The sequence below is a fragment of the Bison bison genome, unplaced genomic scaffold, assembly GCF_000754665.1.
Source record: "Bison bison bison isolate TAMUID 2011002044 unplaced genomic scaffold, Bison_UMD1.0 scf7180017864489, whole genome shotgun sequence".
Lineage (NCBI taxonomy): Eukaryota > Metazoa > Chordata > Mammalia > Artiodactyla > Bovidae > Bison > Bison bison.
The window spans coordinates 2,402,549-2,427,465 of NW_011495048.1; the positions used below are offsets into that span (position 1 = coordinate 2,402,549).

Consider the following 24,917-nt stretch of genomic DNA (forward strand, 5'->3'; position numbering starts at 1 on the left):
TAAGTGGCGGTGGCAGAATTTGAACCCAAGTTGGCCCCAGAGTTCATGCGCTAAACTACTAATATATGTAACCTCTCATATGACTGAACTCCACCAGCTCTGCATACAATATCAAGCAAAAGCAACGTGTATGTGTGTGTGTGTGTGTGTGTGTGTGTGTGTGTGTGTGTATAATTCTGGAAAAACACATGGTCCAGATTTCTGGATGATGAGTACAGTGCATAAAGAATTCTGAAAGCTTCCTCCAAGATAATAAGAACAAAAAGAAGAAAACCCCAGTAGAGAGGGTGGGAAAACAGACCCAGGAGCAGATGGACACCCCTAGAGGGAATCAGTTGTCCCTCCAGAGGCAGAACTGATGCAGAGTCTTAATGAATTTCCATTCCAGTAGCTGAAAGGAGCCTGATGGACACTCACTAGAGACTCTCTGATTTTCAGGGGTTTAGGAGTCTGTGAAGAAAAAAAAAAAAAAAATGGAGGACTCATGGGTCAAGATATGTCTACTGCAAAAACCTGTCAATGGGTCATACTTGCCTTTATGTAACTATCTTACAAATTGCTGGTCAAAGTGTTTCAAAACAGTAGATTTTCAGATTCTTAATGAAGACTCGTAGCAATGGAAGTGTGGAAGTGATAGTTCTTCCAGAAAGGATCAAATCTACTTTCCATGCTTTTAGATGATAATTACAGTATGTATGAAAATCTATTAGCCTGGTGATGACACAGGTTATAAGGGATCTGCCTTATCATAGAGACATCTCTGAAAGGTGCAGATGAAGTTTAGGACTGTGACAACCTAGCATTCTAGGGTTTGTTTTTTTTTTTTAATCATTTTTGAGAATTTTAGGATTAAATAATATTCATCCTAAGTACATAGTCCATGAGCATAGGCATATCCAAAACTGAGAGCCCGAGTCCCAAGCAGACAGGGCCAGGGACACCTTGAACTTGGTACCATCCAGCAAGTGCAGGGACTCATAAATACTGCCTTCATTAGCTCATGAGTCCTGTGACTTGTGTCTCAGATGAATAGGGGCACATTCTTTGACCCCTCTAGTAAACAAGCAATGTAATTCCTCTGTAAATTGACTATTAGAATAGTTTAAATGCCCTTGCCTACAAGTTGAAAGACATAGTTAACACTTTTTACATAAGCTAGAAGACCAAAATTTAGCTATCAATCAACTAGGGCAGAAAGGAATGACTTGACAAAATCATTCGTTAAGTCTGACAGGAGTCAAGAACACAAGGCTTTCTTCCAACTGTTTAAATGTATGTGTGACAAGGGAATATTAATGGCCTAAGACAAGACATTTAAAGGTATTAGCTCAGCACTACCAGTCTATTTTACCCAATTAGGGCTATTAATCAATGTAAATAAGTACATTTTCTTCAGCAAACCAAAGGAAAACAGTTGATGTATCATAATTGTTCTTACAGTTCACTTTCATGAGAGGGCAGAGTGATAAAAAGATAGAGTTTAACTCACAAAACTCAAGAAGAAGAATAAACTGTTAAAATGACCAAAATGGTCTGCCTATAGGACGGGCCATAAGGAATGCATGGTGCGTACTGGGTCACTTTCAAATAGATATACCAAAAATATTTTGCACAAAGTTTAAAAGTCTGCAACCATTTGATGAATATGAAAGTTTTCTGAAGAAGATGGTTCAAGAAAAAATGGCTCTCCCAGCCAACAAGAATCATAGAACCTCAAACTTGGATGAGACTTTAAAGGTTGTAAGCCCAATTTTAATCTAACCAATGAAAGAACATCTCTGCAAATCTTTTTAATGGATAGACATTCATTCTTTCTCTAATTTCAGTTTTATTGAGACAAAACTGTGTTTGAAATAAAACTGTAAGATATTTAAAGTGTATGTCATGGTGATTTGATATACATATACACTGTGAAAAGATTCCTCCCATCTCGCTAATTAATATATCCATCACCTAGCATACTTCTTTTTTGGTCAGAATTTTAAGTTCTACTGTCTTAGAAAATTTCAGTTTCACGACAATGCTATCAACTCTAGTCACTTTGTTTTACGTGAGACCCTCAGACCTTATTCCGCTCAAAGCTTAAAGTCTATACCCATTTACCAACCTCCCCCCATTCCCTCATTCTTGTTACCACTTTTCTATTCACCATATTTATAAATATGACTTTTTTCTTTAATATTCTACATATAAGTGATATCATGAAGTATTTGTCTTTCTCTGTTTGGCTTATGTCACTTAACATAATGCTCTTAAGGCTTATCCATGTTGTCACAAATGGCAGAATTTCCTTCTTTCTTGTGGCTAAATAATATTACATTATGTGCATGTATTATATATATATATATATATATGTTTGTGCATATGGTAAGTTGCTTCAGGCATGTCCGACTCTTTGAGACCCTATGAACCATAGCCCGCCAGGCTCCTCTGTCCATGGGACTCTCCAGGCAAGAATACTGGAGAGGGTTGCTGTGTCTTTCTCCAGAGGATCTTCCTGACCCAGGGATCAAACCTGCATCTCTTACATCTCTGGTGTTGGAGTTACCACTAGTGCCACCTGGGAAGCCATATCTATATCTATATCTATATATGTTACATATTCTTTATTTATTCAATATCCATGATGGACACTTAGTTTGTTTGCATGTTTTGACTATTTTCAATAATGTTGCACTGCTGCTGCTGCTGCTGCTAAGTCGCTTCAGTCGTATCCAACTCTGTGCGACCCCATAGACGGCAGCCCACCAGGCTCCGCCGTCCCCAGGATTCTCCAGGCAAGAACACTGGAGTGGGTTGCCATTTCCTTCTCCAATGCATGGAAGTGAAAAGTGAAAGTGAAGTCGCTCAGTTGTGTCCGACCCTCAGTGACCCCATGGACTGCAGTTTTCCAGGCTCCTCCATCCATGGGATTTTCCAGGCAGGAGTACTGGAGTGGGGTGCCATTGCCTTCTCCAATGTTGCACAGACATAGGCGTTTAATTTGTCTTCGGTTGTGCACTTCAATATCTTTTCTGATCTCACAGAGGAAAAAGTATCCATAAAGAAAAATCTTCACAAAGCCACATTAGTATCAAAGACATTTAAACATTGCACCAAATAAGAGAAATGAGAGTAAATGCATAAAAATAAAATGGGGAAGGCAGTAATGCAATTGGGCTTCCCTGGTAGCTCAGCTGGTAAAGAATCCACCTGCAATGCAGGAGATCCAGGTTGGATTCCTGGGTCAGGAAGATCCCCTGAAGAAGGGATAGGCTACCCACTCCAGTATTCTTGGGCTTCCCTGGTGCTCAGACAGTAAAGAATCCACCTGCACAGTGGGAGATCTGGGTTCGATCCCTGGGTTGGGAGGTTCCCCTGGAGGAAGGCATGGCAACCCACACCAGTGTTCTTGCCTGGAGAGTCCCCATGGACAGAGAAGCCTGGCAGGCTACAGTCCATGGGATCTCAGAGTTGGACACTACTTAGTGACTAAGCACAGCACAGCACACAGTAATACAATTAGCTCAAAGGAAGCAGGGAAGTTATTGCAAGAAGTTCAGAGAGAAAAATATGCTTTATTTCTTTTTATTCTACTCTCTCTCAATAACTGGTGTTCACTCATTTAGTCCTTCTCTGAGAATTGAAGCATTCCAGGTATACGAAGCACTATGTTTGACCAGGGACACGAAGAAAAATAAGACAAACCATCAACTCTCACTCATTGCTAAAATCCCCTCTACTATCTCAATTTCTAGCTACTAATAAAGCTACCGTGATCAACTTGAGCTCATTTCTTGAGTGGCCTCATAAATGATGCTTCTCAGAGGCAAGCAGGAGTGCCTCCTGTTCAGTGTGTTGACCTAGGAAACACCATGCTGCTGCTAAGTCACTTCAGTCGTGTCCGACTCTGTGTGACCCCATAGACGGCAGCCCACCAAGCTCCCCCGTCCCTGGGATTCTCCAGGCAAGAACACTGGAGTGGGTTGCCATTTCCTTCTCCAATGCATGGAAGTGAAAAGTGAAAGTGAAGTTGCTCAGTCGTGTCCGACTTAGCGACCCCATGGACTGCAGCCTACCAGGCCCCTCCATCCATGGGGTTTTCCAGGCAAGAGTACTGGAGTGGGGTGCCATTGCCTTCTCCAAGGAAACACCATAAACAAGTCCAGATTTGTTAATTTTCTTAGATTATGTTAGTAGACTTCTTTTTCTCACTTAGAAAGGTCCTCCCAGGACTTCTCCACCTCTCCGTTCAAACAGACATACTTTCAAATATCCAGTTTGTTAGCCCAGAAGATTTGACATTTCAAAAGCATGGAATTTTAGGTAGCATAGGTGAAGGTGAAAAAGATATTTGGAGAATAAACACCTTGGTCAGAACCCTAAACCCACACTAAAAAACAGATTGATTCTTCTGTGTATTCTGAAGGCCTACTCAGTTTCTGCCTGCTTATTGCCCTTAATATTAATCCTGTGCATGTTCATTTTTATAGCTTGCAGAGAACTTCCCTAGACATTATTTCATTTGACTTTCTTTATAATGTCACAGTAAGGGTGAAAGATGTAGTTTGCAGGGCCAGCATGATTTTCTTTGTTGCATAAATGAGGAAAGGGATGGTTCACTGGTTACGTATAGAAAATGCCAGAGTCAGGTCTTCCGGTTCCAAGATTAGTGCTATTTTACTTAAGGTCCAAGTGTTTATGAATCTGGCTGTTCAAATTCACAAATCACAATTGGATAAAGATGATCTTTTATTCCATCCTTTACTCCCACACCGAGTCAGCCACTTATCCCCAGCATTGTATCCTCTCAGACACTGTTTACCACAAAAGATCTGTTTAGACACCTGAATATTTCATTCTAAGTACCACTGATTAACTGGCATTTAATGGGCATAAACTGTTTGAATCCAATGTAAGAGAGTCAAAAGTTATGTCAGGATTTCCTTGGTGGTCCAGTGGTTAAGAATTCACCTGACAAGGCAGGGGACAGGGGTTTGATCCCCAGGAAGATCTCACCTGCCACAGGTCAACTAAGCCCGTGTGCCTCATCTACTGAGCTTGCACTTTAGGGCCTGAGAACTGCGACTACTGAAACCCACGTGCCTTAGAGCCTGTAAAAAGAGAAACCACTGCAATTAGGAGACCTTGTCCGCAGCTAGAGAGTGATCCCTACTCATTGCAACTAGAGAAAGCTCATGCACAGCAGTGAAGACCCAGCACAGACAAAACATAAATAAATAGAGTTATATCAGATAAGTTAACTCTAGCAAGGACACTTAGGAAGCTTATGAAATATTTCTCAAAGAAAGATTTGACACTACCACTCGCCCATGTAGCTGCATTGGAGAAAGAAATGGCAACTCAGTCCAATATTCTGTCCTGGGAAATCTCATGGACAGAGGAGCCTCGTGGGCTAGAGTCCACGGGGTCATAGAATGGGACACAACTTAGCAACTAACCAACAACAAACAACAACCCCAACTGCGTTGTCAGTTGGGAGAGATAATCATTGACTGAATGGTTTGAGAGCATGTTAGCAGTAGAAGCTTATTTTAAAATGTATGAAGAATGAGATGCAGAGGAGAACGACTCTCTAAAATCATCTTTCTGGTGGAGTCAGTTCTACACACCTGCCACAGTGTGGCAGGATTTGTACCAGACAGAGTCATCTGGCCCCATACTTCCATATTTCTGGCCATTCCACATTACATCACAAGTCTTCTGGGTCTCAGAAGAATGCCCATTGTAAAAATGAGAGACTCTGGAAGGACCCCATTGAAAACTTATCAGTTTGTACTCTGGGTATCAGATAAGTGACACTTCACTTGAGCAGAATGGGAAACTTGGGGAGATAAGATGCTGCTGGATTAGGGAAGATGGATGATGGGCACTTACTGTTGGTACAGATGTCACTTGTAAACGAACTTCTAAAGCTTATGACTATTTTTGGTCATTAAAGAGCCCATTGCATTTTCTAAAACAGAAACCCTTTCCCCATGCTCCCCAGCTCTATTCCAATTGTAGATAACTGCGTACCTCTGAACTAACCTCTCTGCCCAAAGTTCTGCCACCATATGCTATACTTTTTCACTCCCTGTCTGTAACTATTGCACAGTGGTGCATTTCCAACAGCTGCTGAATTTTTTCTCAAGGGGATTCATTTCATACAGAGGCCTAATGATGACTCCACATTTCTAAGTCTGTGGAAATCCCATAATATGACTGGCGCTATTACTGTTTAGGGAAATGCAGGTGACAGTCAGATTTCAGATCCTTCAGTTTTACAGAAGACCTGGACTCTTACATGGTATTTATTTCATTTCAAGTAGATCCTTACTTCTAGAGCATGGGCTTCTCTACTTTTCCTATAAAAGGCCAGACAGTATGTGATTTAGTTTTTGCAGCCAGTTGGTCTCTGCCGCAACTACTCAACTCTGCCATCATAGAACAAAAACTAACAGTACAACTTATTTTCAAAACAGGCACAAGGGCAGATGTGGGCCACTGATTTGCAGGCACCTGATTTATATAGTTTCATCTGTGGAATTTAAGTCTTACAACCCTATCACCCTGTCCATGTCACTCTGTTGCTTTACTACTTCAAATCCCAGGCTATTTCAAGTTCCTTTCACCCACTCTTTACTTAGAACCTAGCATCTTCAGTATGCAGCAGTTATCTGCATAAGAAGAAAATTGAGAAGACTAGAGATGACCTCAAGAGGCCTCAAGGGTCCAGTCTGACTGCTTTACTTGACCAAGATGATGTTTATTCTCTTTGCCTCACATCCTGTTAGAAAACATAGTTTATCTCAGTGGTACCTAAGCAATTCCTTTTCTAGTAGAAGCTTCAAGGCAGAGAACAAAGAGGAATGGTTAGATGTAAAAGCAGAAGCTGTTGACTTTTCCTAAAACTTCTGTGGACTAGAAGGGTATCTGGTTGGGTTGCCCAGCCTGCTCAATATAGGTGTTCTGACCTAGACTGGACTCCAAGTCCTGATTATTTCCTCCTAATTTGGCAAAAAAATATTGAGAGTCCTTCCACAGACTGGACAAATACACAGAGAATGCACCTAAAGAGCACGAGGCAAGCTTGTTGCTATGGTAATATACAGACACAATGAAAGTCACAAGGGATCTACTTTCACCCCTTATTCCGGCATCTATGGATATAGCCTCAGGGCAACACTGATCTAAGCCTTCAGATTTCAAAGGAGGAGCTGTGGGAAATCTGCTCAGTCAGGCATGGTCAGTGCTGCCTTCTTCCTGCCCCTGTGACTCTGAGCCTTCCCTTGCCCACGGTCAGTGCCCGGACCACCCAGCTCGCCGTAACCAGAGGTGCTCTTCAACTTCTCTGTCACCCTCTTCATGTAGCTGCAACTCCGATTGCAGCTATTTAAAAACAGCTTGATCTTCACTGAAATTGAAGGAATCAAATAAAGATATAGAAGTCCTGCCCTTAAGAGTTAACAGGATTGAGGCACTCCTGAAAAAAAAAAAAAAAACTGGTTTGAGAGAAGAGGGGGCTGAGATTGGTTATCCACCAAACTTCTGACAAGCACTTATGGTTGGATCAGATGGAAAATCCCCTCCTGTCACCAAAGTCCTCAGGACAAATGGTTCTTCTCCGATCCTGGAACACTGGGGCAAAAATTCATCCATGTCTTTCTTACTGAATATACCAGGCAAGTTGGCTAGTCTCTCTGTCTGCATTTAATCAGCCATCCCCCACTCCAGCTAAGATAAAAGTCCTTTACTTTTCCCTCTTATGATTAATTAGGAAAGTAATTATCAAAATCTCTTTCATGGTTCAGTGTCTTGCATGGGGCTGGCCACAGATATGGGTGGTTTAAAGAAGAAAAAAATCAGGGATGTTAAACAGGAAGGCTATTATTTTGATTATTATGAGGATCTCAAGACATTATGAATTGATATTTATCTTATAGCCTTCCCAGTAATGGAATTTTAATAAAAGCTATAAAATAAGTCCAAAGTGTATCAACTTGAACAACTGTAGTCATTAAAAGTACAGGCTTCAGAATTAGCTCACTTGGATTCACTAACTTGCCAGCTTTACATTGGTAAGAAATGTAAGCTCACTGTCAGAATTTCAAAATGCTACTCTGTAAAAATAAAATCTTTTTGATAATGACAGATTTTAGAATCAAATTATAACACATCAAACAGAGAATGGACACTAGCTAAAGAAATGTCAAATAGTATCTGTGGGTTCAACTTTGCTTTCTTGACCTTCATATACACCCAGGTAGAAATAGGAGCAATGGATCAGATGGCTACTTCAGCTCTCAATGATAGGATAGCAGCAGCTGCCCAGTTTCTAAGCCTAACCACTTCTAGCACTCAGAGCTACAGAAAGGCAAGCCAAGTGACTGTGAAGCCACAAATTCATGTGTAATGATAGTCACTAATTTGTAGGTTTTTGGAACTCTATTTAAATAGAATTCTTTACTAAAGCTCCCCCCACCTTTACAGCATACAAATTATGTTTTTTAATTTTTAATTTAGATTTATTTATTTGCTTGTCTACAGCAGGTCTTAGTTGCAGCACATGGAAACTTCTTCGGTCTTCATTGCAACATGCGGGATCCTTTCATTTTGGCATGCAAACTCTTAGATGTGGCATGTGGGATCTAGTTCCTTAAACAAGGATAGAATCTGGGCCACCTGCATTGGGAGCGTGAAGTCTTGGCCACTGAACCATCAGGGAAGTCTTTTACTGAAATTTTTATTTGGGCCTTAAGCTAGACAAAGTAGAAAAAAATTAGTTTTGGAGCACAAACCCAACAATTTGATAATTACAAAATCACTGATCTTAATTCAATTTGCTAGCTACTAAAATTGCCCAGTAATTGTACCAGATGCTGGGTAAAGGGATAATCTCCCATTTCTAAAGCAGAGGCTGCTATTGCAGGGGGTCTTAGGATGCTAAAGGAAGAAATTCTGCCCTGAGAAAAGATCTCTGAGGTCCCTTCTACTTTATGAGTAGAGTTTATGAGTCTATGACCCCCACTGAATCCATCTTTTTTTCTTCCAAGAGAAAAGCTGGTTGAGAAATAAGCCCAGAAGACACTATTGCTTTTCTTTCCTGTCACTCCTTTCCCCCTCCTCCTACCCCCCTGTGATTCTGGGGGTAACTATAAATCTTTATACATATATAATCACCATTCAACTTTTAAAATAATCATTTAAAGAGACTGTATCCTTCTTTCTGAAGTTAAAGATGGGTATGATTTCTCTTCCTCTCATTGGGGGACATTCTTTGTTCAGATGATTAAATTTCTGAGCTGTTTTTCTGTACATGAAGGAAATTTTCCATGCTCCAGTCTGACAAAAATACCTGTTTTGGGTACAGTTTCCTGAAATGTGGCACCATATGTGCATCAGTAAACATTATGTGTAGAGTAAATTAAGCTGAGCCTTATAATTAGGCAGTAAAGAAATTACTGTAGACCTGAAAAAGTAAATCAGCAGTATTAAAATGCTCTCCATTTTCTCTGAAGCACTTCAGAGTGTCATTAAAAAAAACCAAAAAACGTCGTGTCACGGTGATAAACATTGAAAAAAAAATGCATTTGGAGCAAGGCAACCTAAAAGACACCACAATTCAAATAAGTCTTCAGATCTGGAGTCCAGGGCGTCATCTCATCGTAAAATTCAAAAGTCAGCCCTTTTGCCACTAACATAGGAAAAAAAGAAAACCACCTGATTTTGAGACTTTGGGAGGAAACTTTCTCATACAGCAGGTGCAGTAAAGACATTAAGAGCTAGAAGCTCTGGAGCAGAGCCAAGACTAAGGAGAGTCACCCATCATAAACAAAATAGCAACACTGTAAATAAAAACAAGATCAGTATTGCTAGTTTTCTCTTTTGCTTCAGGTTTCAGTAAAGCTCAGCACTGCCCTATTACTGATCCTGTGTTAATTTACAATGTTGGCAAGTTACTCATCATGAATTTTTTTGCATTAATTTCGATTTTCTAAAATACTGCATAAAAATATTATTTATCTTGATTACTTAGTTTTTTGGTTCTTCCTGAAATTATGTGCTGTAGGCTACTACTGCCTCATTCCTCTCCCCCTCCTCCTGGCCCTGCCCCAGAAAGCACAGATCTTGCCAAGCCCTTCAACACAGCACAGTGAACAATCAGACCATCCATTTCTAATCCTGGCCTACGGGAAGAAGAGGCTCAAGTATGTATTCTCCCTCCCTCAAAACAGGTATTGTATCTATGAAGTGCTGATGACTAGCAGATGCCAAATGGAGACAGGTTGCAGGGCTTCACGAATCTTCACGCAAATCTTCCAAAGAATGATGGTGAGACATAAAAGTTCCCCCCACCAGAAATAAAAGCAGTGGAATTCAAACTTGCCAGAACATCACAATTATCTGGAAAGCTTATTGCAATGTAGCATTTAACTTGCCACTGCTACATGAACTTAGAATCTCAAGATGAAGCCATATACGGGCTTCTCTCACTATCCGAATGTACAGATGCTCATGAAACCTTTTGCAAGATGACATGCTGTAGACTGAAGAAGCAATCACCTTATGAGGTATCTTACTAATGGATGCCCAAAACACATCAGGATAAAAGCACAAATGCTCACAAACACAGTTCAAAACTTTGGTGGCTGGATGCTGAGATGTTGAGTGTAGTTTCCAGGGAAGGAGCTTGGTCGCGTTACTCTTGCCACTTCCAGCGCCCACTGCCTGTGCAAGAGTTGGCTGTAAAATGCTGGACAGATCTTTACATTCACCTTTCTTTGTAAGAGCAAAAATCCTTCAAATTCCTTTCAGCTAGCAAAAACAGAAACTAATGTAGGTTTTTCATAAAAGGCATAAACAGACTTTTGAAAAACAGGAGATACCTGGTATCTGCATTTTGGTAGGTTCTTAAGCTGAACTTTTCTAAAGTCAGCCCAGCAATAGGAAACATCTGGGTTAAAGCATAGAAACTCTCTCTTAAAATGGAGAAAGCTATTATCACAGTAAAAATGGACTTTTTAAGTTAACAAATCTTGCTCTTCAAACAAAAGAACCAAAGACATGAGAGTTTAGAACAGAGGAAAGTTGATGATTGGGATACTTCTAGGCTGGCTGGATACAGATTCTCCATCCTTTCATCACTTGTGTGGTGGCAACTTACTTTATTTTGGGCACTAAGATATGCCTTGAGGAAGCAAAGAATATTAGGTCATGGGCATAGGCAAAAATAAACAAACAACTTAAATCTACAGCAAAAAGTGTCATAATAAAGGTATTTGAAATGCTTTAGGAGCCTACTGGATAAACCCTGTTTATAAGAATTGAATAAAGTTGTGATGATCAGGTGACATTTAAGCTAAGCCTTGTAGGAAAAATTGCAAATTTTCCTAAAAGGAAAAAAAAAAAAAAAAAAAAGGGAGGGAGGGCATTTGGAAAAATTGTGAGTTTTCATGGAAAAAGAAGATAAATGAAGGAAAGGGGCATTCTAAGCAGAAGTAACATCAAGTGCAAAGCAGTGAAGATGTGGGAAGACTGGTCTAAAAGACTGCTGGAGCTACACTGAACTGAAGGCAGGGAGCCTGGGGTCAAGTCACTGATTGTGAGGCTGTGACGATCGTTTTTTGAAAAGCAACTAAGCAGTGCCAATGGTAATGGAGAAGGAGTGCACTCAAAACACATTTAGTGGGGATCTAGGGAAAGATAATGGAAGAAATTACAAAAGGCAAGAACTTTCTTGAAAAGTTGATTATAGTGGGGGGTACACAGGTATATAGGGTGGAGGAAGGGTAAGGATTTAATTTTAACATACTCTGGAAATTTCATTCAGAAAAGAAGGAAGACAAAGATTGGTTAAGAACATATAAAGTAAATGGATGAATATTACAACCAACATCACCTTCATGAAATTGAGCAGGACCCTGTTGGGGCTCTTGGTCTCAGAAGTCTTTCTGTGTCCTCTGTTTCTTGTTTAGGCTTCAGCCTCTAAGACTTTCCCTGAGTTCCAGTGGCAGGTTCAGTTCAGTTCAGTTCATTTCAGTCACTCAGTTGTGTCCAACTCTTTGCGACCCCATGGGCTGCAGCACTTCAGGCCTCCCTGTCCATCACCAACTCCCAGAGCCTACTCAAACTCATGTCCATAGAGTCAGTGATGCCATCCAACCATCTCATCCTCTGTTGTCCCCTTCTCTTCCTGTCTTCAATCTTGCTCAGCATCGGGGTCTTTTCCAATGAGCTAGTTCTTTGCATCAGGTGGCCAAAATATTGGAGCTTCAGCATCAGTCCTTCCAAAGAACACCCAGGACTGATCTCCTTTAGAATGGACTGGTTGGATCTTCTTGCAGTCCAAGGGACTCTCAAGAGTCTTCTCCAACACCACAGTTCAAAAGCATCAATTCTTCGGTGCTCAGCTTTCTTTATGGTCCAACTCTCACATCCATACATGACTAATGGAAAAACCATAGCTTTGACTAGATGGACCTTTGTTGGCAAAGTAATGCCTGCTTTTTAATATGCTGTCTAGGTTGGTCATAGCTGTTCTTTCAAGGAGCAAACGTCTTTTAATTTCATGGCTGCAGTTACCATCTGCAGTGATTTTGGAGCCCCCCAAAATAAAAAGTTTGTCACTGTTTCCACTGTTTCCCCATCTGTTTGCCATGAAGTGATGGAACTGGATGCTATAACCTTGGTTTTCTCAATGTTGAGTTTTAAGCCAACTTTCCACTCTCCTTTTACACTTTCATCAAGAGGCTCTTTAGTTCTTTGCTTTCTGCCATAAGGGTGGTGTCATCTGCATATCTGAGGTTATTGATATTTCTCCTGGCAATCTTGATTTCAGCTTGTGCCTCATCAAGCCCAGCATTTCTCATGATGTACTCTGCATATAAGTTAAATAAGCAGGGTGACTGTATACAGCCTTAACCTACTCCTTTCCTGATTTGAAACCAGTCTGTTGTCCCATGTCCAGTTCTAACTTGCTTCTTGACCTGCATACAGATTTCCCAGGAGGCAGGTCAGGTGGTCTGGTATTCCCATCTCTTTCAGAATTTTCCAGTTTGTTGTGATCCACACAGTCAAAGGCTTTGGGGTAGTCAATACAGCAGAAGTAGATGTTTTTCTGGAACTCTCTTGTTTTTTTCATCGAAAAAGCAAGAGAGTTTTTTTTTTTTTGGATGGCAAAAAATAATAAGAGAAGGGATGAGAATGCAAACAAGGGAGGAACAATCAACAAACAATAGTGTAGCCTTGGGGCAGGATCCTGGTTCCACCTCAAGGGATATACAACAATATCTTTGAGCTCTTCTGCAGAAGTAAGTGAAAGTGGAGTTGCTCAGTCGTGTCCCTGACTCTTTGCGACCCCATGGACTGTAGCATACCACACTCCTCCGTCCATGGGATTTTCCAGGCAAGAGTACTGGAGTGGGTTGCCATTTCCTTCTCCAGAGGATCTTCCTGACCCAGGGATTGAACCCAGGTCTCCCACACTGTAGGCAGACACTTTACCATCTGAGAAAACTCCTCCCCAAATACCACCTGAGAAAACTCCTCCCCAAATACCACAGGTTGGGACACAGTTTTTTGAGGGCAGGAGCTCGCTGTGTCCCCCTTTGCCTGACAAAGGAATAAAGCTATTTTTTTCTACTTCACTCAAAGCTCTATCTCCAAGACTTATTCAGCACCAGTGCACACAGGCTGAGTTTTCAGCATCATTCATCACAATTTCCTGCCCAAGCAAAGAGGAATGGTGAATTCCCTCAAACATCCTCTGTGATATCCCCTGAAGCCAGGAAGGTACAAAGTGCTTAGATCCTACAGCAAACCAGGGCTTCTACCACTTTCCAAATCTCAAATTCATCCAGCCCCCTTGGGAAATAGGAAGATTAAAAAAAAAAATCAGCTGTCCTGATGGAAATTTCCCCTGAGAAAAGGATGCCAGGAGCCATTTCAAGTAATAAAAGGTGACCTCAGCAAGGAGAGGTCAAATGGAACAAGATATATTTGACCAAAAGCTGGCTGCAAAGATCCACTAAATACATTGTCAGAATCAAGGCGATTAGCTGCAATCATCAGCTCCCCAAAAAGCTCAATTCAGGCCATAGTGGCAAACTCCTGCAGAACACATTTGAAAATTATCTCCCTTTTAGTGTCTGTTTTGGATAGAAAACTTCAGCCTAAACATAGCCTCCAACAATATATATGGACCAACCTCACTCAGTCAGGTTTGGTGTTCTGAAATGTTTTGGTAAGCTTAAAGGACATTCTTAAAAAAAAAAAAAAAAAAGAGAGAGAGAGAGAAAAGAAAAGAAAAATCCTTATTTGACCCACCATTTTTGAAAATTTTCCAAATTTTCCTGCTTAGGTATTTCATACTGGAAAATATGATAGAACTTTTTTTATAATCCTATAGTGGATCTTCCAGTGTCAGGATTAAGATTCTGCCTAGGAGATTCCCTGGCAGTCCAGTGGTAAAGAATTCACCTGCTAGTATAGGGGACATGGGTTTGGTCTCTGATTGGGGAAGATACCACATACTGCAGACAACTAAGCCTGTGTACCACAACTATGGAACCCATAAGCCATAACTACTGAAGCCCGTGCACCCCAGAGCCCGTGCTCCCCAACAAGAGAAGCCACTGCAATGAGAAGCCCATGCTCCGCAACTAGAGAAAATTTGAACAGTGACAAAGACCCAATGGAGCCAAAAACAAATTAAAAAAAATAATAATTAAAAATAAAATTCAGCTTAAAATTTTTTTTTTTTTTTTTTTGGCCTGGCACTCTTATTGCCTAGAACAGCGGGTGTCCAAAATAAAACCAAAAGCACACATTCTCTTGAATGTTTTGAGACTCAGGCAATGCTATGTATCCTTCTCCATCCAACTTTTCCTTGACTTCTGGGGCATGAAGAAATCAGCAGAAGCGAATAAATCAGTAGTTGAAGCTTCCACTTAATTGAGCAGTTTCCTATTCATACATGTGTTACAGATTCCTCTGCACAGTGCGTTATTTGATTAATCAATATTGATCAAGCTATTGGACTCTTCCTGTGATCTGGACTCACTGGTGAGAAAGAGGTCAAGCTTGGCATCCTCCCCAAGACTGTATTCATGTGTGACCCATCAACCACATGCTGGCTCACAGGAGTCAATTAATCCATGATTTGAACAGTGTCTTTATAAGGGAAGAGATTGCCGATAGTGATATTTTAGGAACTATTTGCAACAGATAAAATCATGTACCTTGAACCTGGCCTAATGAGTGTTTTCCAGGAGACAAATAAGTACGTAGTGGCCTGACATTCAGGGCTGCTGTAATGGGATTTTCCTAAATTAGAGAGAGCTTGAGTATACAACCTGTGATCAAAGGGCTTGTCCAGAGACAGCCTTTCAGAGTGCTCATGCCCTCCCCTTCCTCTGCCCTTCTCCTTCTGGTCTCTTTGATTCTGATTTTGGTGTTTCTGATGCCATTTGTGTTCAGCTGTCCCAGAATTGCTTATGTTCTGTATTTCAAACACCAATTGCTGTATGATCATTTTCTGGTCTCTACATGTTTACAGAAGCAAGGCAATCTGACCAGGATTATTAGCTCTGACATAGGTTTTCAGTGTGAAGAACACAAACCTTAAGGTTTGGAGGAAATCAATATTTTGTTTCATAATTTTTAAATTGTAGCCATATAGATAGCCTCAAATCCTTATGAGGAAAAGCAGCTTCAAGTCTGGAAATAAATGATTTCAAAATGTTTTCTTACAATGAATCTAAAAATAATTGGCCCCATCATGAACAGATGTGAGAAAAAGAATTGAATGCCTTAAAATTCCTTTTTTCTGTAAATGTTTTGGAACATCTATAATTCATGCTTTGAGAAGCCAGCTACCTAAACATAATAGCAGTTTTTAAAAAGATCCAGTGAACCATAACAGCTGGAGACCTGAGAGATGATATCCTATCACAAACTAGAACCCTATTCTCAACATGCACTGCAGATGTTTTTTCTGTCTGAATTACATATATGTCACCCAACCCTGGTGGCTCAGACAGTAAAGAATCTGCCTGCAATGCAGGGGACCTGGGTTCAATCCCTGGGTCAGGAAGATCCCCTGGAGAAGGGAATGGCTACCCATTCCAGTATTCTTGCCTAGAGAATTCCATGGATAGAGGAGCCTGGCAGGGGCGTTCACAGGGTCACAGCGGCTGAGCGACTAACACTTTCATTATTTCTTCAGCCATTCCCAACCCCACAATAGTAAAGGTGCTGTTGGAAACCACAAAGCATCTCTACATATCATGTGAACCGTCTTTGTTCCCCACTGCCTCCCCCAGAGGAGAATAGCATATGGGGGACCCAACTGCATCTGCTAGTTCTTTGGATTGCTAGGATGGAGAAGGGCTAAGAGCCAAGACCCCATAGCTAGACTGCCTGGACAGGGACCTCCAGGCATCCCCACTTGGTGTCACCCTGGGTTCATTACCTGGTTTCATGTCCTCATCTGTAAACAGCCTATTCTATCTCATAGAGCTGAATGAGGATTACATGCAGTCCATTTATAGAAAGAACTTGAAACAGTGCCTGGCACAATGTAAAGACTCCATACATGTCAGCTATAATTTAGTTTACATTTTCATGGACAGTGATTTTACAAACTTGGGCTGATGACAGCCCACCTTTAGCCACAGTTTTTACGTAAGGAACTGGGTCACAAAAGGGACAGCTGAGGAGTCTTTAGCTGTAATTATTTCTTATTAATCTAGTGAGCTTTTTCTGAAGTCCTATCTGGAGGCAGGGTGTTGATAAATCGACCTTTAACAAACCATCCAGTGACAAGTTTTGCTCATTTGTTTTTAATCCTTTGTTGTATAATCCATTCTATTAAGTTTGCATTCCAGTGTAAAAGCATTCTATGCATGTTTTGATTGTGACAGCAAAACTGACACTTTTCTCAAGTTGACACTGCATCTCATTGCTGGAATTATTGTGATGACTATTAAGGGTGATGGAATAAGAATTAGGCCATTGATTGGTTTGAGGAATAAGAGAGAGCTGCTAAGTTTAGCAACACACTAACATGTTATGATTACTATTTATTAGCTTCTCATAGGAAAACATTTGAGTCCCGATTTGTTTATCAACTTAGGGGGAGAGAAAGACTAACACAAGGACCACAGTAACAATCAGGATAAACCAACATCACTATAAGCATAAGGAAAACCAAGAGGCCATGCCTAGAATAGTTCACAGGTGGCATATAGAAGGGGGGCATGAGGAGCAGCTGGCAGACACCAACTGGGCCCTCTCTATGGGATAAATAGACCATGTGGGCTACTAGGTACTCAAGCAGGGACTCAGCCAAAAGCTTTGTTTTTACAATGGGCTGATTCCAGAAACACAGCAGTGACAATAGCTCAGACATGGGGCATACTGTGCCCACAGCTCTAAAATTAAAACATAATGCTTAAAGCTGGCAGTTATATTCCCCTAAATCCATTTTTAACTCCAAACAAAATACTCCTAAAAGGATTCTGTTCTACCACTGCCCACTCTCTTGGGGTTAATTGGCAACATGGATCTATGCCAATCAGTTAAAATAATGCCCCTGGGTTCCTGCAACCTTTCTCACAATTTACGACTCTCCAGTTCCCAGGGACATACTGCCTGGAAAAAAAAAAATAAGGAGCTCTACTTACTAGAAAATTCTACCTAAAACAGAAATCCTTTTTATTCAATTACTTGATTTTTTTTTCACATGTCTACAAATTTAAGTCCACTTTCTTTCATTAGGCAAGTCCAAGATAATGATCATAATCGACTTTATTTCTTTTTAATTTGGTGACTAGAACTTTGCAAGCCCAGGGTCACCTTCTGAAGAACACTGCCCAACCTTGGGGCTATGAGGAAAAGAGAGGAGGCCCAAAGGGTGGGAACTTATGAAAGTGATCAGAAATATTTTTCTTTGATTTCAGCCTGTGATTTTATTTCTCTAAATATTGCATAAAGGAATATAGGTTTACAGGTAACTAGAGTTGGATCGCTGAGGGTTTTCACTTAGATTTTTTCTAACAAAGGCCTGTCCATAATTAAAGGAACAGAAAATGTTTCAGTTTTCATCTGAACCACTAGCATTCATTGTGTGTGTATTTAGTTGCTCAGTCATGGTTAACTCTTTGCAACCCTATGGACTATAGCCCACCAGGATCTGTCCATGGAATTCTCTAGTTAAGAATATCGAAGGGGTTGCCATTCCCTTCTCCAGGGGATCCTCCTGTCCCAGGGATGGAACCCTTGTCACTGCATTGCAGGCAGATTTTTTTTTTTCCTGTTTGAGCCACCAGGGGGGCCCTGGGCCATCACATACCAGAGACTCAGATCAAATTTTGTTAATCCAATTAACTAGCTGCTACTGCTAAGTCACTTCAGTCGTGTCTGACTCTGTGCGACCCCATAGACAGCAGCCCACCAGGCTCCCCTGTCCCCGGGATTCTCCAGGTGAGAACACTAGAGTGGGTTGCCATTTCCTTCTCCAATGCATGAAAGTGAAAAGTGAAAGTGAAGTTGCTCAGTCGTGTCCGACCCTCAGCGACCCCATGGACTGCAGTTTTCCAGGCTCCTCCATCCATGGGATTTTCCAGGCAGGAGTACTGGAGTGGGGTGCCATTGCCTTCTCAGAATTAACTAGCTACCCACATCTACGCACATCTAAATTGAACATCTACCTGAGCCAAGCTAATCAGATTCCTTGCATATTCTATCTGCAGAAATGCTAGGTAGCTTCTGTTCAGCTCAGGCAAGGTTTTGTACCAGTACAGGTGTGCATGGAGAAACAGAAGAGATGGGGAAAAGAGATTAAAATATTCCAACATATGGATTGGGATAGAACTGACAGATGGAGACCATCTTAGCTCTATAAAGGCATATTGGGGAAGAGAAGGCTGTTTGAGCCAAATTCAGGGATGTGGTATGAAATTATGCCATAACTGTTGGATCTGACTATCATAAAACAACTCTCTCTCACCCTTAGTCCTCTCAATCTCTAGGAAAGGTGAGCAGAAAAAAAAAATGTTATACATGGAATGATTTGAGGGCATGACATATTCCTTCCAATGCCACCATAAAGGAAGCTCTTCAAAGATCCTGTCACCAAAGCATTTACAATTCCTGTACCATGAAGTCCATCTTCAAATTTCACTGCTGTCCAAAGTTAAAAAGAGTCAACACTTTTCTGAGAATTGTAGCATTAAGGTAAAAACTACTGTATCAATTCCTTCCTAGTAGGACAAAAAAAATTCTTGTGACAGGCCATGAGTGAAGAGAACTTAAGTGTTAGTTCCAGAATGTAAAAGAATTGTCCCTATTAAGACCTAGAGGGGGAGGTAAGAAGACTCATTTCATGAACTTTGCCTGGTTGACAACCTGTATGCCTATGTGCTAAGTTGCTTCAGCTGTGTCCAACTCTTTGTGACACTATGGACTATAGCCCCCCAGACTCCTTTGTCAAAAATGCTGGCAAAATACAGGCAAGAATTCTGGAGTGGGTTGCCATGCCCTCCTCCAGGAGATCATCCAAACCCAGGGATCAAACCCACATCTCTTACATCTCCTACACTGGCAGGTAGGTTCTTTATCACTAGCACCACCTGGGAAGCCTGGTTGACAATCCAGCCAAAGGCAAACCCTAGAGAAGCCTGTTCTCTTCCCATCACTTTTAAAACCTGTGAGTATCAGGCATTAGGACTTCTGGCAGAGGAAATAAATGGACTCATTCAAAGAGTTTATAGACCTAGTTTGGCTTCTTATTTTACAGGTAAGAGGAGACCAAGAGATGAAGGATCCACAGTCACAAGGTCAGTTTAGTGGCAGAGCTAAACTAAAACCCTGAGCTCCAGACACCTGACTCACTGTTGTCTACTATCTCCAATCCCAATTCTTACTACCAATATCATTTCCTATCAGATGGGGACTTTGTATGGGAAGATAGTCTAAGAAGGCAAGGAGAAGCAGACCTGGTCATACTCTCTCTTAATATTACCTACTAATGCCTAAGAAGACAATGTTTTATTCTCCCTTATTTCAAGATAAAATAAAAAGAAAACACTTTCCTCTAAAGGTTTATTGGGCTTCCCTGGTGGCTCAGATGGTAAAGAATCAACCTGCAATGCACGAGACCAGGATTTGATCCCTGGGTCAGGAAAGATCCCCTGGAGAAGGAAAGGGTTACCCACTCCAGTATTCTTGCCTACAGAATTCCATGGACAGAGGTGCCTGGTGGGCTACAGTCCATTGGGGTTACAAAGAGTCTGAGAGACTAATACTTTCACTTTCAAAGAGCTTAATTAGCTTATTAACTAATTGTGATACCTTCTAGAGAACACCAGATCAGTGTGTCTGTACTTTCTGGTGATAACCTGAAAATAGCCCAGAGAAGCTCCACAGCAGTGATTTGAAGCAGTGTCTTCCTTTCCTTCAAACCATTTTTTAAGATGCTCCTTGGCCATTCTTGCCCAGAAAGTTTGCTAATCTCTGTACTTGACATGCTTCAGGGATGAGTATTATTGATAGATGATGCAGCCCTGACAGTTCAGCTTTCACAGATACAGAAAGTAAAGCAGGTGTTGCCTCAGAGCAGAGGTTGGTCCCAGATGACCAACACTTAATGAACGAGATGGATATATGTAGAAGCTATCAGCAAGAGATAAGGCCTCTGAGGCAGAAATCACGAAGGAGTTCCTTAATGGATGGTACCATTTCTTCCAGGAAAAGAACACTACAGAAGACAGTGGAGCTCACCATAGCAACACAGAAAATAAGATGTACTAGAAATGGGTACTTGTGTTCATGCAGCATTTTCAAAATGAAAAGGGACCCTGACTAGATTCCTTCCCCCTCCCCCAACATGGACCCTTCAGGCTAATGATGCCCTTAGCCATTTAAATCATCCAGCTACCTTTCCTTGCTTGGTTTCCCTGCTTCCCAAACAACCATCTGATAAGCAAATTTTCCCCTAGATTTATGTCCCCAAGGAAATACACTGTGTCAGAGACCTTAATTAGCCCATCAGATTAAGAGTTATGTTTCACATTAACCATTGGGCACTCTTGTTTATTCATTGATTGCCTTGGGAGTTTTAGTAAGAACTAGCAGAAATTAGAGACTGGTTCTTCACATCCCTAGGTCTGAAAAGCTGAAGACTATATGTAAAGGGCAGAAATTTTACCACCTAGGAAGATTGTGTCTGGTCAGTGTGAGGGTTTCCCCTCGTTGTCTGCCACTCCTGACTTAGGGGTTGTTTTCATCACCACCACTATTGTACTTGTTATATCTGTTTGCTCAGCAGACTGATTTGTTGATGAAAAGCTTCTGTGTATATGTAGATATTATAAAGAACAGCAAGCTAAGTATTTGGTCTGAAAAAGGACATTCTTAGACACCACCACTAAGTATTAATACCAGGCACTTATAAAGCAAAACAGTACCTGTCTCCTTAGATCTCTTGTTTTCTTGGTCATCTTATCAATTGCAATGTTTAGAGGATCTCCTTTTTCTTTTCTTCCAGTCTATTAAGAAAAAAAAAAAAAATTCAGATTTAGAAAAATTCAGTGTTAGTGACATTAAAGGTTAAAAAAAATTAAGAAACACACTTGAGTTGTAGAGTTCAAGCCATTAAAAAAAAAAAGGAGTCTTTTCAATACCCAGTTAATATAACTTGATCTCTAAAGTTAATCTCTCTGAAATAAAGATTAAAAGTTGATGAAAATCAATACATTCTCAAGATGGTTACACATATGTCTGTTCAACTCCATGCAGATTTATGTTTTATTCCTTTCTCCAGACATTCAACAATTAAGTAGATACAAGGATGTTTTTGTTATTACCTTCAAATACAAGTGGGTTTTTTTCCATTACATATTTCTTCTGAATAGAAAACTATTGAGATAATAAAACAAAACTAGAAAAAGAATAATCAGAATTTTATACTAATGTATCATAAGTCTTTTTGTAATTTCTGTATCAAAATAAAAAGAGGTGCTTTAGTAGAAAACATAGTGTTTTAATCTCTGTTCTGCCATGCACTGGAATGCTAAACATGATAAGAAGGAACCCACAGCTTGAGGCCAGAGGGAAAATTCCCCTTATGACTGTAACAAGCAGAGGCAAAAGCAAAAGATAATAGTAATGGTATTTGATAAATTGTTCACAGGAAGTTTGGAAGTTTAACTAGTTTCTATTCTTTCCACTCCCTTGGTTTTTTTTTTTTTTTTTCGAATTTTTATTTCTGTAGTAACACAAACCAAACCAAACAGAATCTCCATTATCTTTAAAAAAAAAAAACCACAGCAGCAACAACATTCCCATGGATAAAAAGCTAGGAAACCAGAAGGGAAAGAGACACGTGTACCCCAATGTTCATCACAGCACTGTTTGTAATAGCCAGGACATGGAAGCAACCTAGATGTCCATCAGCAGATGAATGGATAAGAAAGCTGTGGTACATATACACAATGGAGTATTACTCAGCCATTAAAAAGAATACACTTGAATCAGTTCTAATGAGGTGGATGAAACTGGAGCCTATTATACAGAGTGAAGTAAGCCAGAAGGAAAAACACCAATACAGTATACTAACGCATATATATGGAATTTAGAAAGATGGTAACAATAACCCTGTGTACGAGACAGCAAAAGAGACAGTGATATATAGAACAGTCTTATGGACTCTGTGGGAGAGGGAGAGGGTGGGAAGATTTGGGAGAATGGCATTGAAACACGTAAAATATCATGTATGAAACGAGATGCCAGTCCAGGTTCGATGCACGATACTGGATGCTTGGGGCTAGTGCACTGGGACGACCCAGAGGGATGGTATGGGGAGGGGGGAGGGAGGAGGGCTCAGGATGGGGAACACACGTATACCTGTGGTGGATTCATTTTGATATTTGGCAAAACTAATACAATTATGTAAAGTTTAAAAATTAAATCAAATTAAAAAAAAAAAAAAGCTCTGTATAACTTTATGGATGGCATTATCTTCCTTTGAAGAGAAAATAGTCCCCCAAATCTTTGTCAAATCTATTAAATTATCTAAACATTAGTCAAACACCTTAAAAATTTATTTATGTTCCCAGTGGTAGGCCAATTCCTATTTATACTCAGTTTCTGTAAAACCATGCAGGTCTCTGCAGCAACTTATGTATATGATGAAATGAGATCCCAGGTCATAAATTGTGCCTCACAGGATATGTTTTGAGGATCTACAGAAAATATCATCTGACAGATTTCTAGATGTTCTCTTTCATTGGCAAAATCCTGGATGTGCAAGGCTGAAACATACACATCCGATTCACATATACCTAGATTTTGGACATGAATTTGAGCAAGCTCCAGGAGATAATGAAAGACAAGGAGCCTAGTCTGCTTCAGTTCATGGGGTTGCAAAGAGTCGGACATTACTTAGTGACTGAAAAACAACAGAATTAAATCAGTTACTCTTTTCTAAAACTTGCTTAGTTACTTTTTTTCCTCTGAATGAATGGTTGGTTGATGTGTAATCCTATAGCATTTTCATGAAAAAGCCCAAACTAGGGCATATGTATACATTTTTAATCATTTAAAAATCCTACAAATTCCCATCACCATTTTCCACTCCTTGAACTCAAATGCTTACCTCTCAGATGTACACTCTGAAGTTTTATAAGTAGAAAGAGCTTAAAAGAAATTGACTAACATTTACAACTCTGAAATATCAGCATAATATTAGCTCCAAAGAAATAAAAGTATATGGAGAAAAACAATGTGCTGCTTTATCATCTGAAGGCAGCTGTCACATAGTGGGTATAACTTCAGTGCTTGGTGAAGTTAGGTGAGACACTAACTTGCTAGCCAAAACTGCTTCTTTTCTCTTTGGTTTGCTCCTTGGAAATAGGATGTCTGCCTTCAAAATACAGGCACTTTTATGGAGGTCTGGACCATGATTCTGGAATCAGAGATTTCTTAAGCCTTTTCCATGCATGAGAGTAATTAAGAATTTACTTTGAAAACTGAACAATTGTGAGGTGAAGAAAGTGGAGAAAACCACTACACCATTCAGGTATGACCTAAATTAAATTATGACTATATAGTGGAAGTGAGAAATAGATTTAAGGGACTAGATCTGACAGACAGACTGCCTGATGAACTATGGATGGAGGTTTGTGACATTGTACAGGAGACAGGAATCAAGACCATCCCCAAGAAAAAGAAATGTAAACAAGCAAAATGGCTGTCTCAGGAGGCCTTACAAATAGCTGTGAAAAGAAGGGAAGCGAAAAGCAAAGGAGAAAAGTAAAGATATACCCATTTGAATGCAGAGTTCCAAAGAATAGCAAAGAGAGATGAGAAAGCCTTCCTCAGTGATCAATGCAAAGAAATAGAGGAAAACAATAGAATGGGAAAGACTAGAGATCTCTTTAAAATAATTAGAGATACCAAGGGAACATTTCATGCAAAGATGGGCTCAATAAAAGACAGAAATGGTATGGACCTAAGAGAAGCAGAAGATATTAAGAAGAGGTGGCAAGAATACACAGAAGAACTGTACAAAAAAGATCTTCACGACCCAGATAATCACGATGGTGTGATCATTCACCTAGAGCCAGGCATCCTGGAATGTGAAGTCAAGTGGGCCTTAGAAAACATCACTACGAACAAAGCTAGTAGAGGTGATGGAATCCCAATTGAGCTATTTCAAATCCTGAAAGATGATGCTGTGAAAGTGCTACACTCAATATGCCAGCAAATTTAGAAAACTCAGCAGTGGCCACAGGACTGGAAAAGGTCAGTTTTAATTCCAATCCCAAAAAAGGCAATGGCTCAAACTACTGCACAATTGCACTCATCTCACACGCTAGTAAAGTAATGCTCAAAATTCTCCAAGCCAGGCTTCAGCAATACATGAACTGTGAACT

At 40.4% G+C, this 24,917-nt stretch overlaps 1 protein-coding gene across 3 annotated transcripts in view; it reads right to left on the bottom strand.

Moving 5' to 3' along the window:
- CTNNA2 (catenin (cadherin-associated protein), alpha 2) overlaps window positions 1-24,917 on the bottom strand; it is a 1,195,405-nt gene that overhangs the window by 284,132 nt on the left and 886,356 nt on the right. For all 3 annotated transcript variants that reach the window (XM_010863262.1, XM_010863261.1, XM_010863260.1), the window contains exon 7: window positions 21,450-21,530. In XM_010863262.1, the coding sequence (XP_010861564.1) occupies window positions 21,450-21,530 (81 nt within the window). The remainder of the gene's footprint in view (window positions 1-21,449; window positions 21,531-24,917) is intronic.